At 35.9% G+C, this 17219-nt stretch overlaps 1 protein-coding gene across 2 annotated transcripts in view; it reads left to right on the top strand.

The window, feature by feature from the left end:
* KIF18A (kinesin family member 18A) overlaps window positions 1-12494 on the top strand; it is a 40653-nt gene extending 28159 nt beyond the window's left edge. For both annotated transcript variants that reach the window (XM_015863449.2, XM_015863450.2), the window contains exons 14-17: window positions 7234-7711; window positions 7974-8078; window positions 10727-10836; window positions 12153-12494. In XM_015863449.2, coding sequence (XP_015718935.1) covers window positions 7234-7711; window positions 7974-8078; window positions 10727-10836; window positions 12153-12301 — 842 coding nt within the window. In that variant the 3' untranslated portion in view covers window positions 12302-12494. The remainder of the gene's footprint in view (window positions 1-7233; window positions 7712-7973; window positions 8079-10726; window positions 10837-12152) is intronic.
* The last annotated feature ends 4725 nt before the right edge of the window (window positions 12495-17219 follow it).

Below are 17219 nucleotides of genomic sequence, written 5' to 3'. Positions count from 1 at the left end.
GGGGCAGTGGTTTTTATTTTTTAACAACAATTGTTGTACTTGTTTCTAAGGGTGTGTGCAGTATCCATAAGTTATCTGTATTTACATATAGTAAATACATTTTCAGAATAACATTATGCACAAACATCTGTGCTTAAAGGATGCTGCTTAATTCTGCATATCGTAAAACATGAGGCACTGATTGCAGGAACTCAGTTTTTAGTGATGCATTTATCTTTTGCTGACAGCTATTCTGGAGGGAACCTCGACATGTTTGAAATGCAAATTAATTGTTGATGAGTATTTTCTCATAAATTAAAATGCTTTAAATCCAGTAACTCCTATTGGATTATAATTGCTGACTCTGAAAATCCGATGTGGCTGAATCAGTTCTGTAGATCAAGAAAAGTCATGAAAGCAGGACCTTAACTTTTTATGGGTTACTCCATTAACTATGTTCTTACTAAAGAAGTAAGTCAAGATAATAAGTGACTTAAGAAAAGAATCTAAAAAAAATAATAATGCCAAAGTTCAAAGTATGAATTCTAGTAATTTAATGTAATTAATTAGAAGTAATTTAATTAATAAAATCTAGTAATTCTAGTCTTGAATTCTAGTAATGCGTAGAGCTTAAAGATTTTCTTATATGGAAAAGCTCTCCTTTGTTTAAAATACTATAAAGCTGTAGGGGGAAAGAACAAGATCAAAAGGCTAGCTATTCTTTCAACATGTTTCTATGGTCAAATTATCAAGACAATAAATGTTCAGTGAGAACTACTTAAAGCTGGTAGGCTTTGCTGCAGTTTATGTAGCTTGTCATACTAATGCATTGTATGTATAATGTTTAAAGGAATGTTTTGTGCAGGATATAAGAATCTGTCCCTAATTTCTCATTGGAGTTATTTTTCTTTTACCACTGCAGGATTTTTGAATGTAACATGAAATAGCTTCAAATTTATCCTAAAATGAAACATTTTGATTTAATTGCAGATTGCTCAATTTAAATTATTTAAGAAATATTTTTTCCGTTGAATTTATTCATTATCTATAGTACTTAATTATACATCCTTGGTACTTTTGTTTTCTTAAGTACGAAAAAAAAAATCACATTCTTACAACTTGACTGGCTTGGTGGTATAGTCGAGGGGTGGGTTGATGGTTGGACTAGATGAACTTAGCAGTCTTTTCCAACCTTAATGATTATATGATTCTATTCCATGACTGAAAATTCATCAATTCCAGAACCTCTTCTCTGCTTGTGTTCTTTTGGAAGCCTTAACATGGTGTTTCCATAACTTCTTAACCATACTATTAATAGGTAAGGTCTTTTAAAAACAGTTTATGAATGTACATTTGTTTTCACTCATTATTTTTAACTTTAATTGTACATTATAATTGTTTTTTTGTGAATCTAAAATGTCCAAATTTATGATCAACTTGACTGTTTCCATCAGGTTAAGTACACACTAGGAAAACCATGCGACTTCATTTAAAAATGGATTAAGACTTTGTTTGTGGCTGTTTAATGGAGAGCCATACAGGATTCAGAGCATAAACTGATGGGTGGAAAGCTATGATTGGTGTTTGCAGTTGTTTCTGTGAATAGGAAAGATCTTGGCATTGTTACAGGCATCCCATTTCCGGAAGCCTTACTTTACATTAGCAATGAAAGAATGAAATTGATTTACAGTGGGGGGGGGAAGTATCCATTACTTTCCCCCATTGACAAACATCCAAAAGTGAAGTCAATTTATTATATGGAATGACAGGAAAAATTGGGATGTAGTTGCACAGAGGAGAAGAATCATTAAAAATGCAAGAAGCATGCTGCTTGTCTACAGGGAGGATTCTTCATATATTGAACAGCTTTTTCACAGTTGTCCTGTATGACTGAGTATTCTTCTCATGCGGTGTAAAATGGTATTCCTGACCACTGGGACCCACAACAAGCCTGAATTTTAGCCTTTTAGTTCACAGCTATTATGTTTTTTTTAGGGTTGCTTTTTTTGTTGCTGCAAAACAATTGTTAAACTCACCTTTGCAGTGAGGTGCCTTTGGGTCACGAGGAGATTAAAGAAATGAAATTCATTCCCCAGACCTCATTTGCAATGCGGAATTCCACAAGTCAGTTGTTAAAAGAATCAAAATGTATGATTAGTATAGTAATTGGATCAATCATTGGTTGCTCAGAAATGTTTATTGAAATGAATACATTAATATTTGATTTTGCTTTAGCAGAACAACCTGGCAGACTTAATTTAGAACGTTTCCAGAAATATTCCCCTTACGTGCTTGTATTAACATCAGTTCCAGAAGACAGGTCTTGGCCATTACTTTGTCCTCTGCATCAATTAGATCTAGCCCAATTTATCATTTCTCTTGTCATTAATTCTACTTGCTTTTTTTGTGACTCATTCTGTAAATATTGCATTGTTTTTCATATTAGCTTGTGTTTTTGCAAATGTCTAATACTACTTTTTCTACTGATAAACAGGTAGTAAAGAAAGTTAATGACAAAAGCTACTTCACACTGTTTGGGTGGGGGTTGCTCAGTTATGGATGACTTTTACTTTTTAATTGATTGAATTTGGTAAGAATAACAATATATGAAAAGGAATATGACAATTACTCTTTAAACTGGATTTCAGTCTGGGAAGGTTGAGCCCATCTACTCTGCACTGTTGAGAACTCATTCTGGAGTACTTCATCCAGACTTGCAGTTCTCAATATAGAAGAGACGTGGACCTGCTAGGGCACATCCAGAGAAGGGGCACAAAGATGGTCCAAGTGATTGAACACCTCCCCTTTGAGGACAGATAGAGTTGGGGGCTGTTCACCCTAAAGAAGAGAAGGCTTTGGAGAGACTTGGTAGTGGCCTCTCAGTATCTAAATGAGGCTATAAGAAACAAGGGGACCGATTCTTTAGCAGGATCTGTTGTGCTGGAAAAAGGAGCTGATTTGAAACTAGAACAGGATGGTTTGGTTTGATTGTAATAGGCTTTTAGGATGATGGTAGTAAAGTGCTGATACTCCAGGTCAAACTGGACTGACCTCTGAGCACTTGATCAAGCTGTGCATGTCCCTGCTCATTGCAGAGGAGTTGGGCTAGGTGACCTTTAAAGGCTCATTCTAACTCTAAGGATTCTGTGACAAACATCTAAGTGATGGAGGCAGGCCAGGGAACACTGTGAAACTTAAGAAGGCAGCTGGGAAAAATCTGGAGGGGCTCCTCTAAGAAGGTAATGTCAACAAACAGCCCAGCTGAACAGTGAACAATGCAGCAGGCTCTAAGTAATCCAGGAGATTGTGAAGTGTGCAAAGGATGACCTTCTGGTCCAGGTATTAGAAAAATTAACCAGAGAAGTGGTACTGGACCTGGTGCTCACTGATGCAGAGGAGGTTGTTATAGAGGTTAAGACTGAAGGTAGTCTGGGCTGTAGTGACCGTGCTCTAGTTGAGTTTGTGATCTCAGGGAAGATGGGTCTGGCAAAGAACGGAGTAAGGACCCGAAAAGTAAGAAGAGGCAGAAAACTAGCATGGCTGAACATGCATCTGCTATTCAAGCTGAGGAATATAAGAAGGTATCTAGAGAGGCCTGGGACGTGAGCCCATATAAATGTAGTAAAGTTCAACAAGGTGAGTGCAAGGTGCTATTCTTTGGATTGCTTGGTTTAGATAATCCCACCTACATGTATGGTCTGGGAAAAGAATTCACTGAGAGTAGCCCTGAAGAGAAGGACGTGGCAGTCCAGGTGGGTGAAAAGCTGGGCACGGATCAGAAGTATGCACCTACAAAAGACCAACAGTGTCCTGGGTAGCATCCAAAGAGGTGCCCAGCAGGGAGAGTGAGATGACTGTCCCCATCTGCTCTGCCCTCATGTGGCTCCATCTGGAGAACTGCATCTGGATCTGTGATCCTCAAGAAACAAAGGACATGGAGCTGCTGAAGCATGTCCAGAGGGTGGACTGCAAGCCACAGAGATGATCAGAGGTCTGTCTGGAGCACCTCTTATGTGAAGAAATGCTGCGGGAGCAGGCTTGTTGAACTTAGTGAAGATGTTGTTAGGAATGTTGTTGTTTCCTTTTTTTATGAGTGACTTAATGCTTTTTTTTTTTTTTTTGAGTCTTTTACATGTTCTCTACAAAAACGGCCCAGGGCTTTTTTATTTTTTTAAATACTTCTTGCTCTGAGTTTAATTCCAGAAATAATTAGGTTTTAAAAATAGGTCTGGATTTTGACTAACAGCTTATATTTGCCCTATGTGGAATTGTTGAAATTGTCTATTCATGTAAATGTATTACAGTGTGAATTACAGTTTATTGTGATGAAATTCAAGAAATTATTAATGTTGGCAATAGTTCTATGTTCTTTACCTATCTCATTCATGGTTTAAATGCTTGCATTTACGGTTAATTTAAAATTGCTTCCAGTATAAAAATGCTTCCAGTATTCAGTCCTGAAGAAGCTTCTAAAACTTGGCTCTCTCTCTCTCTCACCAAAATGTTTCCCCATCAGACTTCCTTCCTAGTACCTTTAGGACATTAGCAAAACCTCACTGCCTTACAGTAAGCAAACTTTCTGAAACTGGAAACTCTGTCATAATGCAACAGCAGAAGAAGAGAATTCTAACCATTCTTTTTCCCGAAACATGCTCTTGCAGATGCATATGAGCAGGAGGAAAAGAATCTTAATAAATAAATATTTTAAAATCTGTTTTAAAACATCTAATGGATAGTTATTTCAAAGACTAAGTTGCAATATTATATAGTGATTATTATTTTTTTATTATTTAAGGCTATAAGATCTTCTGTTAACTACTTTTGTGTGTAGGGACCAGAAAATTAAAAAAAAAAAATTGGAGGAGAAAGGCTGGTATGGAATGTCTTCTATGGAGAATGTTGTTCTTTCAGAAAACCAACATTAATGGGAGCGAGTTAATGAAGCAGGATTTTGTTGATTAATCAAGGAATTAATGAAGCATAACATTGTTGATAGTGTCACAAATTGCATTCAAGTTATTGTGTCAACTTTTTGTTGCACTTCATCTGGAGTATATTGACAATACATTAGGCTAAGTTTAGTAATAATATGAGGAATATACATTTTTTGCTTTTGTTTAAAAAAATCCCTTGCATACATTGTGTATAACAAGGCAATCTGTAATAGGTGCATGCACAAATGCATCTATGTATAAATAAGCATTCAAATTCCATTTGTTTTGCATCAAGCAAATTTCTTAGGCTTGAACTTTACTTCTTTTTAAAGCTGAAAACATCACAACAGAATGGTTACTGTTCATGTAATTGTCTGTGAAACTCAACTCATAAGTAGCTTAGCTTCACTTAACCTATTTTATTGTTTAGGAATTGTTGGTTAAGATTATGTTCTCCGTTTAAACGTTTTCACTGTATGGGATGTTTATTTTTACATGGTTTCACTATTAAATGTTGGTGATTCAGAATAGATTTGTGCCATATATATTGCATCTAATTTACTTGCTGCTTTGACAATGCTTTGGTACTACCTGCTCCATCTTCACCAAACATGTTTAGGATTCATGGTAGTTTTTAAATCCTCCTCTACTTCCTCGCAGCTCTGTTTTATTTCATCTAATTGGCTATCATCTCTAGATGGTCATGAAGCACCTATCATATGCTGTGTCTAGTTTCAAAGTATGTAGTGACTGCCCAGGAAATGCTGATATCTCCCTTCTTTTGAATGCTTTTATTCAGTGAGGCTTTTATATACTAAGGAAAACTCCCAAGTGTGGTTTTAAATAAACGCTATTCTTTTTTTGTCTATAGTAAGGTTGGATTTTAACAGCGACTTACAACAGTAATGAGAAGTGGTCTACAGTCAGAGAAAGTTTCATTCACACTTCTGTAAGAAATCAAACTTGGGCAGGCAGGAGGTAGATGCAATATCTTGAATCAATTTTTCTCCCCTTCAAAGAATTATTATTGAACTACTAAAATAGCACATTAATAATGATGTAAGTGAAGTTAGGCATCCTGGGAAGTTTGAACTAATTCTCATTCTGGAGCAAAAAGTATGGAGTTTTAGGGATATTTTTAACACTGGTAAATGAATACTATAGTTAATTCCTGAGTAACTTTGAGCAATTTAAAAGCATGAGTGGTTTTTGTCTTAGTTTTCTACAATGTAGTTACTGCTTAGGAGTGTAGGAAGGGTAACTGATTGATATAATGCCTACAGGCTGAAGTGGGGCCAGTCCATGTTTAAGTGTTTAAGGATGGTGGCCTTTTTCTTGCTCTTTTCATACAAAGTTGCATATAGAAGCACTTTGTTTTCTGGCAGGTCTCTTCAGCCCTTGATTTGTGTGTCTGTCTCACTTCCTCCCTCTCTGACACTTAATTTTCTGCATTTAACTACTTGTGGTTGACTTAAGTCACTGCTAGACTAGCTGTTTCAACAGTCTTTAGATCAGTCTCCTTCCCTGAAAACTTAAATAAGAGTTTTTTCCATTTTGCTTTTAAGATTGCTTTTGTTTTCAAGTAGGTGGCAATAAAAATATTTTGACGCTTGCTGAAAAATGCTACAAATCAGGATGAATCACAGCAATGGCCAACTGGTGCTGCATTGCTTAGCTTTTTATTCCTAAGTGTGTTTGGGTTAGTTGGTCATTTAAATTAATAGTTTAGTTTTCTGGAGTAGATGTATCAAGATTAACAAAATTCAGACAACTGCTATCTTTGCCTTTTTCTAAAACACTACTGCCTCATTTGCAATGTTAAAGGATTTCTTTCCCTCTAACAGATTTGGACTCATTCTTGTATAATAATTGCTCTTTCTCCTGCATGTTACTTGATAGGAAAAAATGGCCATGTTTAGGAGGCAGCTGTAGATTACTGTGATGATACCATCTTAAATTAAGAGTTGTCATGGTAATGCTGTCATTTTCAATACTCTTACTCTTCCATTCCCTGTTGTAATGTCTCATCTTTTGCTTGTGATTACTTGTAATATCTCTGGGATTAACTATATGGGTCTATGCATATTTATAATACTTGGAGTGCCACAGAACAAATGCTGCCATCTGGACAATGCTGCATTAGAAGTAATAAAAGTTACATGATCTAATTAATATGTAGATGAAATAAATAGTATTTTTGTTAACTTATGCTAATATCTTTTGCTAATAAACATATTTCAGAAGGGAATAGAAGGGAAAAAGCATTGTTTAGGTGCTAAAGGTAGGTGAATGTGCTAACCAACTGCTGACCATTGTGCAGGTTCAAGTTCTGGCACACCGTCATGGGAAATGAAGAAAAATACACAGCTAGTGGAGTTTTCAGTGCCACCACAGAAACAAACTAGGCGAAAGCTAATGGACTGTCCAGTCAAAACTCCAAGTCCTGCTGCATCCAAGCACTACAGCCTTTGTCATTTGGAGGATTCTCTCAGCAAGGAAATTCGGCCTATTGTGTATACACCAGAATCTTGCAGAAGAACAGAAAGCAGCTGTTCACAGACTGTGTTAAAACAAGCATTACACCTGGCGGGCCTTCAGGAAACGAATGAATGCAATACAGGTATTCAGCTGAGAAAACCCACTGTTACAGACTCTACGTGTGATGTTATCATAGAGTGTGATGAAGATAGAATGGACTCAACAGTAATTCTCAGCAAAGGTGCAAGTGAAACAAATGCAATATCTATTGACTCATCTGCAAAGGAGCCACAACCATGCAGCAATAGCATTCTTCAAAGGTATTTTTTTGTTTCTGTTTCCTAAATGTTTTAATACTATTTATTTTTAAGAACCTATCTTTTTGTCATTGATGTAAGGGTTACAAGTAAAATTAACTAATGCTTTGAAAAACAAGCCTTCGATTTTAATTAGCATCAGATACAATTCTGCTGTTATTTGAAATCAATGATATGTTAGTAATAAGAAATGAGGATTAAGTCAGCAGTTCTATTTGCCTTCTCTCCTGAATAGATTTCATAAAGTACAATCATTTTATTTCAGACTTGGTCTCGCTTCCTTAAAAAACAGAAATCCTGCTTCAGTACTTGAGAAGCCCTCGTATATGGCAATGACTTCAGCTGCTGAGAGAAAACGAAAGGTGCTAAGGTAAGGTGTAGCAGAAATGCAAGTTGTGGCCTGAAGCAGTGATTGAGCTCTTGGTGGGAAGGCAGGGCCAACACAGGGGAGTTCAGGTGCAAGCAATGTACCAGAGTGACAAGAAGGTCTAGAGCTAGGGTCCACCCTTCCCAGACCTTGAGAGTTGGCGCTAGAGGCAAGGGAAGCTTGCTGAAGATTCCTGCCTAACAGGTCTTCCAAAGGTGAGCAGCTTTTTTCCTTTATTTCTGCACCTGCTGCTGCTGCACTTGAGTTTCTCCTCTCTTGCTGCAGCCTGGGACTTTGCTATGCCGCTACCATTGTTGTTTTCCATCGCATTATAGTGTTACATAAGGTGAAAGTTAATTCCTGCAGTTCCATTTAAATGAGTTTATGTTTATTTCTCTTGTTCTTACTACAGTTTTGGTGTAATTTCAAAATCAAAAGCATCTTATATAAGTCATCCAAATCTGCGTATGAGATGCTCTGACTCAAATATTTGACAAATCAAATAATTCTCTCAATTAATTGAGAAAAATGGTTTTTAGCTTGCTTTTAGTTTAGATGTTTCTGTTTTGTGGTTTTTTTAGTAGAATGAGTACAGACCAGCATATCTTCTATATCTGCTGTTGACTCAATAGAAAAATATCACATAATTCTGAAAAAAGGAAATTGTCATCATCCAAAAATCTAATTTATTTGGAAATGTTGTGCTTTCTCTGGAAGACATAAGACTGCCAAAATGGAAAGTGGAGAAAATACTGACAATACTTGTGGTCATTTCCTTTGTTTTTCTAATAATTCACTTCCACTCTGAGTTATGACTTCATTCTTGTAGTTTGTTCTGGTTGTTCTCTCCCATTTCATCAGTTCTGTATTTAGACCTGGAAAGAGGTTTGGTGGGAGTGGCAGAAAAGCTGCAACTGCGAAGGGACTAAGTGGAGTCATGTTGCTTATTGTTTGTTTTTTGTTTAAAATTACTTAACGTATTTGAGGGTAACCTGTCAGGTCTGTATTGATGAAACGGCTCCCTTTTATTTCCTCAAATGATCAAAAATTGGTACAACTTTTTAATAGATCATAGCGTAAGTCACCTTCTGCTATGCAGCCAGTGGAGCTGCCACCTAATAGTCTTGAAACAATTTTAGAAGACATATTAGAAACAAGTTCTACAGCTGTGTCTCAGGGAATGAAAGAAACTTAAAGAACTATTTATTAGTATCTTTGAAATAGAAAGTTTTCCTGGAAAAATAAAATGTTGTAATTGTTACTACCTTGTTAAATACTTTCCTTCTGGAATGAGGAAGGAGGCATGTTATGCACTTCCAATTGTTCAGACAGTTATGAGTTAAACAAAATAATTTATTTGCTCTCTGAAACAGAACATGTTGCCTCAGTTCTCCTTAAGGAAGAGTAACTGAACTTTTGGGGCCTGCTTTCTCTGATGTTAAGGCATATGTTTTAAGACAGGCTCCAGGAGTGTTCTTGACTGAAACTCTTTATGCCTTTCTCTCGGTGTTTATGAAGGAGTGAAAGCTACTTATTTGTCACAGGAAAAAGGGTAGTCCTTTCTTATCAAAGGGCCTCTTTTCAATTCATCTTTATTTTTCCCATTCTCTTTCATGCTTTACATGTTTGCATTTGTTCACCCCAGTTGCTCATCTCCTACTAACATGAAAATAAGAATATAGATTTCAGACATTCTCTATGCTGTTAATATAATTAGAAATGGTCGTACTGTTAGGAGATAAGTCAGTCAGATTACAGGGACTGTTTTTACTAAGTAGAGCTTAGGCTAATAAGATTGTAATGCTGTTCCAAGAAGCAGTAATGTGACTAGATCTTAGGGCAGATACAGGACAGACCTTGGTCTTCACTGCTTGCTATATATTTTCAGAAAACTATTAAAAGCACTAGTACAAGTTAGAAGACTATAAATAGAGATAATACAATCCCATTAGAGGGATGGTTAAAGCACAGAAACTTTGACACAAAAAGAATGAACTTGTTTATGAGGCAGTCTTACAAGAGTGAAACCAGGGATTCAAGTGAGGTAAGCGTGTAAGGCTGAGATTACAGATAGGTTCATATTTTTCCCTGTAGACTTTAATTCCATCATATTAAAAGGCATAAAATACACTTCTTCTTAGTGAGTTTGAAGCTATAATATCTTTATTGCAGCTTCTCTGGAAAGTAGAGAAGCCACAGATTCCACTGCTGTTGGAGCCTATAGAACAACTACTGTAGCAGTAAAAAGTTTGATCAGTGTGCATTCCTTGAACAAGTCACTTCAGAGGTGCTACACCTAAGTTAAAGCTGTTTCTTAATGTAATCACGTGGTGTTTAATGACCATCAAACTGACTTCTGTGGTTTTTCCAGGAGATAATGTCATGTGTTCCTCACTTCAAAATTAAGCAATGTTAAGTCTCATTTTCACAGCTGAAATATTCTTCTCAATTGTTTTTTTTAAAGAGGAAGAAAAGAAGAATTGTTCCCATATATGAGCATCATAGAGAAATAAGTTCATTCTTTTATTTAGCTGTGAACTACCGATACTAGATAATGCTATTTAATTTTTTTTTATATTTTGGAAGAATAAATTTGCTTTAATATAGCTTAATCACATGACTGAGAGCAAAATCTCTGGCTGTTCTTCCAGTTCTACATCAAATGTTGGCTCAGGTAATCTGCAAGACCCAGTTTCTCCAAAGCGTGCCCGACAAGGAATCTTGTTAAACAACAGAGTATTGAGAGTACCCAAAATGTCAGGTAAGTGTCAAAACACTGTGTGGGCAGTCAAGTTTTTGTAGGAAGTTCAAATTTGAGGTTAATGCACAGAGTTCTGGTAACTTAGCACACATGCTTCTTTGATCAGTATTGGTTTGAATTGTCATTGGATTGAATTATATACCTATGCATTTAATAATAAATACAATAAATAATAAGAAATATAATTCTTAACATCCTGTAAACAGGATAGTAACTAATGAAAACTCAATATTATTGTAAGCTTGGTGAAGAAAACCTTCTTACAAAGCTGAGGGCTGCCACCAAAAACTTTCTGTGCTGGTTGAAGTTTGAAATCTAGTACCACTTTATTTTATTTATTTTTTATTATTTTTGCCAATTGTAGTTCATCAAACTAAAATAATTTAAGAACTTGATACCAGTTCTTTACTGTTTTCTTCATTTGGTGATTCTGCACTGTTTTTAAAGAGATCAGTGTTCTATAATGTATACTTGAGCACTATTTTGGATCAGTGCAGTAGTTGAGGAGAAAAAATTAAAGCACTGTTTAGGAGTTACTTTGCTCCAGACATAGTTTATAATAGTATCGGATTGTATTCTGTGGAAGTTTATTACCATAACCTCAGTTATTTTCATAAGCCTTTTGTTTTCTACTTTCCAAAAATTTCTGCCTTTCTGAGTTCATGATGCTCAGTTTTTTGACACCTGCAATAGACCAGTCATGTAGCTTTTGTCACAGGCATTACCCTGGTTTTTCAGTGTCTAATTTCTTTTTAGATGAGAACTGCTGTGGGACATACAATTAGGTATGAACATATGTTATATATGACATATGTTGTATATGTCATATGAATATATTACACATTTTCAAAGTTTAACTGAACACAAAGTACACCTTACTGCCAAAAATATGCATTATAAGAGTAGAATGAAGCACCACTAAGTCCCTAGAAAGAAAAGTAGCATCCAAATTGAGTACAAAAAAGTTTCTCAAAAGATGAAAAGCTTATTTTTTAGTTTTGCTATGTATGTACTAAAGATCAAGAAAACCAGGGCATTTCTATGGTTTTCATGATCACTGGGCCTTTTTCTTTATGGAACATTTTGTGTTTAAGTTTAGGGTCATATTGTTGGACTGGCTAAGCAAATAGCGAACCTGGTTGACTGAGCTTGGATTGATCCACATGTTTTGCATATCAAAATCAGTCTTTTAGTAAGGGCTAACAATCTGTGTCAGAAATCTTAGGAATACTCTGAAAAGGAGATCCAGATAGCCCAAATTCTGTTTCTTTATTGGATGAATGTCTTCTGTTTGTAATAATGTCTTTCTTCATTAGGAATTAAAACAAAGAGCTTGAAGCAAGAACAGGATGTGCCAAGAAACCTTGTAAGAAGCTTTTCTGAAGGAAATGTAGCAGTAGGTGTTAAATCACAGACATCCAAAAGCCTTTTGCTTCATGTTTGCAAGAAAAAAAATAGGATTTAGATTCTGACTTCATCCATATTTCAAATGGGACTGATGGAAAGCAAGTGAGAACAGTGACTTTTGTTTTCCTCTGCTAAATTATTCTGTTAAAGATGTCTCTCTCAGTAATGCAGTGTTTTATAAGACCCACTTACTGGAAATATCTGTATTTTGTCAAACTTTAAAATAAAGTACATTTGTTTTTTGTCTCCTCTTTGAAGCTTACAAATGTTCTTGATATAATAGCGTATGAATGTGAAATATTATTTGAAGTTGTGAATTTAGAAGTGGATGGTAATACCTTACACTGTAATTTTTGTGAGCTTCCCTGTGTATGACTAGAAGATTAAGACTTGATAAGTTGTAAGACTTGAAAAGTTACAGCACCACTAATTGCCTTTAAAGATCCTCTAATTCTTTACCCACACTCAATTTTCTAATAATTTTGCGATAGAGAAGCTAGGAATTCTTTTGTCCTGCTAATCATTTGTCACTGAAATTTTATAGTATTAATACTGTGAAAGATGTTCAGTGTACTTATGTTCAGCATTAGCATGCCATCTTATTCTTAGCTAGCATCCCAATTTTGGATAGCTAATACCAATATAGTATACCTGGAGGAAGGAAAAATACAGGAAGGATTTAATTTTTTTTAGTGTGTTACGTCTAAAATGTTTTAACTTTTTACTGTTTTACTTGTACATGTTTTTAACTTGTTTTTCCATTTTTAACTGATCTATAAATTGGTTAATTATGTAAATAACTTTGAATAAATTTTAGTTATAAACAAGAGCGGTATGTGAATTGACTTTGAAGAAAAATTACTTTTTCTTACCTGTGAAAGAGTCAGAATTTTTAGGGGCGCTAAGATCTACTAGTTCATGCTATATGTGTTGGTAGATAAATGTTCAGAGACAAAGAGTTGCACAGTTATGTTGTAAACCTGGCATCCAGCTTACCCTTAGCAATGTTGTGCTGGTGTATTTGGCCTGTACAAGGTAAGTGGTAAGTATATCTGTGAACTTTCCCAAACTAATTGGAAGCAGAGGAAGAAGTCCAGTAACCGGTTATCCTAATGTCAAGAACCTGTCTAAATTCAGGAAGCAACTTGCAATTCAGTAAGCTAGGTGGCATAAAGTGTGCTGCAGAACAATGTTCTGGCTTTCAGCAATTTTAAAGGGCTAAAGGGTTGCACACACACTTAACATGGTGGAAATAGCAACACGTTTTCTTGCAAAAGCAGTGAACTAGATTACATTGTCTGATAGCCTTTATTAAATTTGTTCCTAAAAATATTTTAAGTATTTCCAAATCTTTGTAGGCTTATACAAGCATTTTTGCTCTCTGTAGCCCTTGATATTTAGGCCAACTACTGCAAACCTTTGCAGTTCATCTTTCTAGCTGTCATGTTGGTGGCTGTTGATGCAGTTGAGAGTTTTAAGACCACTTGTGAAGAAGGAAATAGTAACTACCTATTTAAACTTCAATGATCACTTATGGGAGGAGCTGAGGTATCAGAGTCTTTCTTCATCAGCAATGTTCAAAGAAGCAACAGTTCCTTTAAAATAAGCATCGGTGGTTAAAAATGAAGAAATTAAATCACCTTCTTATGTTCTAAAAGGGTTATATGTGATAGAGTCATTGTGGAGAGCACAGGTTGGTGCTTAGTGAAGACTGGGAAAATGTTGGCTGTTGAAAACGTTTGTATGGAAAGCATCTTAAATGTAAGAAAAGCATTTTTAAAAGTTTGGGAGTGACTGTATCCCAGTCAGATGTTAAATTAAATAGAAGGAAATGAATGGGGAGGAAGTGATTTTAATACTTCTTCTACCATGGTGAACAACATGTTTTGGGGGTTAATTTTACCCTAGTACCAGTCTTGTACTTGTAGAGACTTTTGTTTTTTGATTTGAGACTTCTTTTTTGCAAGCTATTTAATACAGAATGTCCATGGGAGGCATTTATTCTGCTTCACGTCTGCAGGAGACACGTTGGGCTTTGCTTGTTGATGCCATTGTGATAGACATGGCTTTTGTTAAATGTAAGGCTCAAGAGAAATATTTTGAAAGGTTTTTAGTCGAACTTGTGCATGCAACATCTTTATGCTTGATCAAACCACAGAACTGATGAGGTCTTTTCTCTTCATGTGTTTTATGTGTCCCTCAGTCAAACTGATTTAATCAGCATACAATGCTTCAAGAGACTAAAGAAAAAAATCAAGTATCTGGTGAAAATGAGCACAGGTGAGATAGCTGGTTAGCAGGGAGCTGGAGTAGGAGCTTTGTTGATAACAAGTCTCTTAGCTAGGTATGCATTTATAGCTAATAGCCAGAAAAATGGTTTCCAGTAATGATAAGGATGAAGGACTTTCACAGTTCAGATTGCTGTTGATATGTGTTCTGTTATATTTGTCATCCGTTTATTACTGTGTTTTGCTAACACATCTGGACTTCATAAGGTGCTTCAAAGCACATTCCATGCATGTAGCTGGTGTTGGACTTCTCGGTATTTAAGTTTTCTGTCATAGTGCTAGTTTCTGCTGAAGAAACCAAATGGTATCTGGTGAACAGAGAAACTATCATATAACTCATTTCCTTGCCTGTCTGCATTGCCCATTACCTGTAATCATTTTTTTTAGGTGATGTTTATCTGAGATATATGTGCCAGATGGGAGGTAAGGGTCTATGGTACAACATAACATGACTCAGACTGATTCAAAAATCCAAATTATTTGGGTCAATTTAGTCATATTTTGTGTTAAAACATGATAATAGTTTTTAAAATTTGCTTGGAAATGTGCTCTTGGCATCATAAGTGCCAAATAATCTTCAGGTAAAAAGTGAACCATCTTAATGAGATACCTGATGATTTTTGTGTGCTTGGACAAACGTACCTAGCAGCACTAGCGCTTGTCTGGATCATCTTGTTTCCTTATTTAGTACAGATGCATAGTTTAAGTCTTTGATATTTACTTCTAAAATTCGCGGTACCATCTTATTTAATGGGGAATTCATACGTTTGGTATAGCAAATCATTACAAGGACATTCCACAAATGTCTTATTTTAGTATTTCTAAAAGGTTTTGGAAACTTGAAACATACAACTGTCAGAGAATCTGTAGATATACTGCCTTGTTGGGATTTATTTGAGAAGGTCAAGAAGAAAAATGTTTTGTAACATTAGTTCTTAGCAGCAGTTTTTCTGTTAACATTATTTCTTGTCTTCATATCCTCTGTGGTTGTATTAGGAGGTTAATAGTATTGGTTATAGTACAGTAGCCTTCATGGAAGTGTCAAAAATCAAAAAACAGCAGAAGCATCATGTTTCTGTGTTTGTGAAATGGTCAGTTTGAAAATATTCATCGGTCTTTTCATCGAAGTAAAGATGTCATTAAATACCCCAAACGCATAAAAATACTCCCATGCCCCCAGAAGTATGTTTTCCAGGCTATCTTAGCATTAAAAATGTAATTTTCTTGTTGTCTACATCTGTGATCCTCTAGAATGTTTTCTTCCTGTATAAGACTGCAATCAACAGCAATGTCAGTGTTATACATCCAGTGCTGTGTGTGTCCCTGGTAGCATAAGCTGGGAACCAAGTAACTTTCTGGGCCTCAGCCAGGCTTTTAGGATGGCTTGCTATTAGCAGTTCTTCAAAAAGCTTGTAGCAGTCTGTTTTACCAAGAGGTGAATAGTTCCCATGACCAAATGGGCTGAGATGTTTCTGAAAATCAATTTGTTCCAAGTGTGAAAAGGATGCTGATGATCTGGTCCCACTGGGAAATTCTTATGAAAACTTGCGAAGGCAGTAGGGTATAGTTTGTACTGTGACTCATTTACTTATTTTCATTGCAGCAAAGTGAGGTAGGAGCTATATGAAGCATAGCAAATCTCTGTTGTTTATGGGGCTTGGGAAGTTATGACTATTTGTTACCAAGGATGGAGATGGTTGCAGTGCAGAAACACATGTATAAGAATGAGAACAACATTGTTGTCAGTGATGCTATAGAAAGTGTTGAATTATTTGCAATGGACTCACTACGTCCTCATACCCAAAGTAGTTGTCATAATGGTGAATTTACAAGCAATTTAGTCATTCATTTTTATGGCTATTCTTCTTTTAATAACTACTTTTATCTGGAGTGTGGACCTGCTCCGGCATTTTTGTGCCAGGTTCCTGGGCATGCAGAAAGCCAATCATGTCCATTGATTTTCATGGAATTTAAACAAGATTGGTTATCCAGATAACAAAAAGAGATTTCATTAAATTTAGATCCAGCCACAGCTGTAGGTTTTTACAGGTTATTTCAAACCTTAAGATCAAGCACACAAATTTTATTGTTGTCTTAAATCTGCCTGACCTGTCAAATTGGCAAAGTACAGAAACTTGGCTGGATTATTAGGAAAAATTGCTCTTGCAGTATTGGGAGAACTTTCCATATGGGTCTGAAGGTTATTGGGTATGTTCATCCTGTCGAGTACCTTTGAGAGTGAGTTCTACAGTTAAAAGACTCACTGTCCTCATCTGAGGAAGCTGAGTTTCTTGAACCTTGTAAGATTCAGTACTCTGGCTGTGGAAGGTAAAAGGTAGTATTTGGAAGCCTAGCAACTCGGTGTGAAAACGAGGGCTAAAGTTAGGCGAGTGGCCCACCTTGAAAATCATTTGGACTCCTTAGTGGTCTTTCAATCTGTTTGGCTTTTTTAACATTCCTATAAATAGACATGAGGAGATTGGTTTTAGCAGCTTAGACAAAGTAGATGTTCTTAGAAAATTCAGCTGCTAAACTGTAAAATACGTGTTCTTCCCTTTAGGAAGTTCTAAGAACCTTATTAATAGAGAGTCATGTGTAAAGGTAAATGGCCCGTTTTATTTCTCAACTCTGTAGTGCTCTTGGGGAAATTATTCCTGATTTCCCCATTGCTTTAAGCTTAATTGTGCT

The sequence above is a fragment of the Coturnix japonica genome, chromosome 5 (genome assembly GCF_001577835.2).
Source record: "Coturnix japonica isolate 7356 chromosome 5, Coturnix japonica 2.1, whole genome shotgun sequence".
Classification (NCBI taxonomy): Eukaryota; Metazoa; Chordata; class Aves; order Galliformes; family Phasianidae; genus Coturnix; species Coturnix japonica.
The sequence above is the reverse complement of the archived record's forward strand: the minus strand, read 5'-3'. Positions and strand labels throughout refer to the sequence as shown.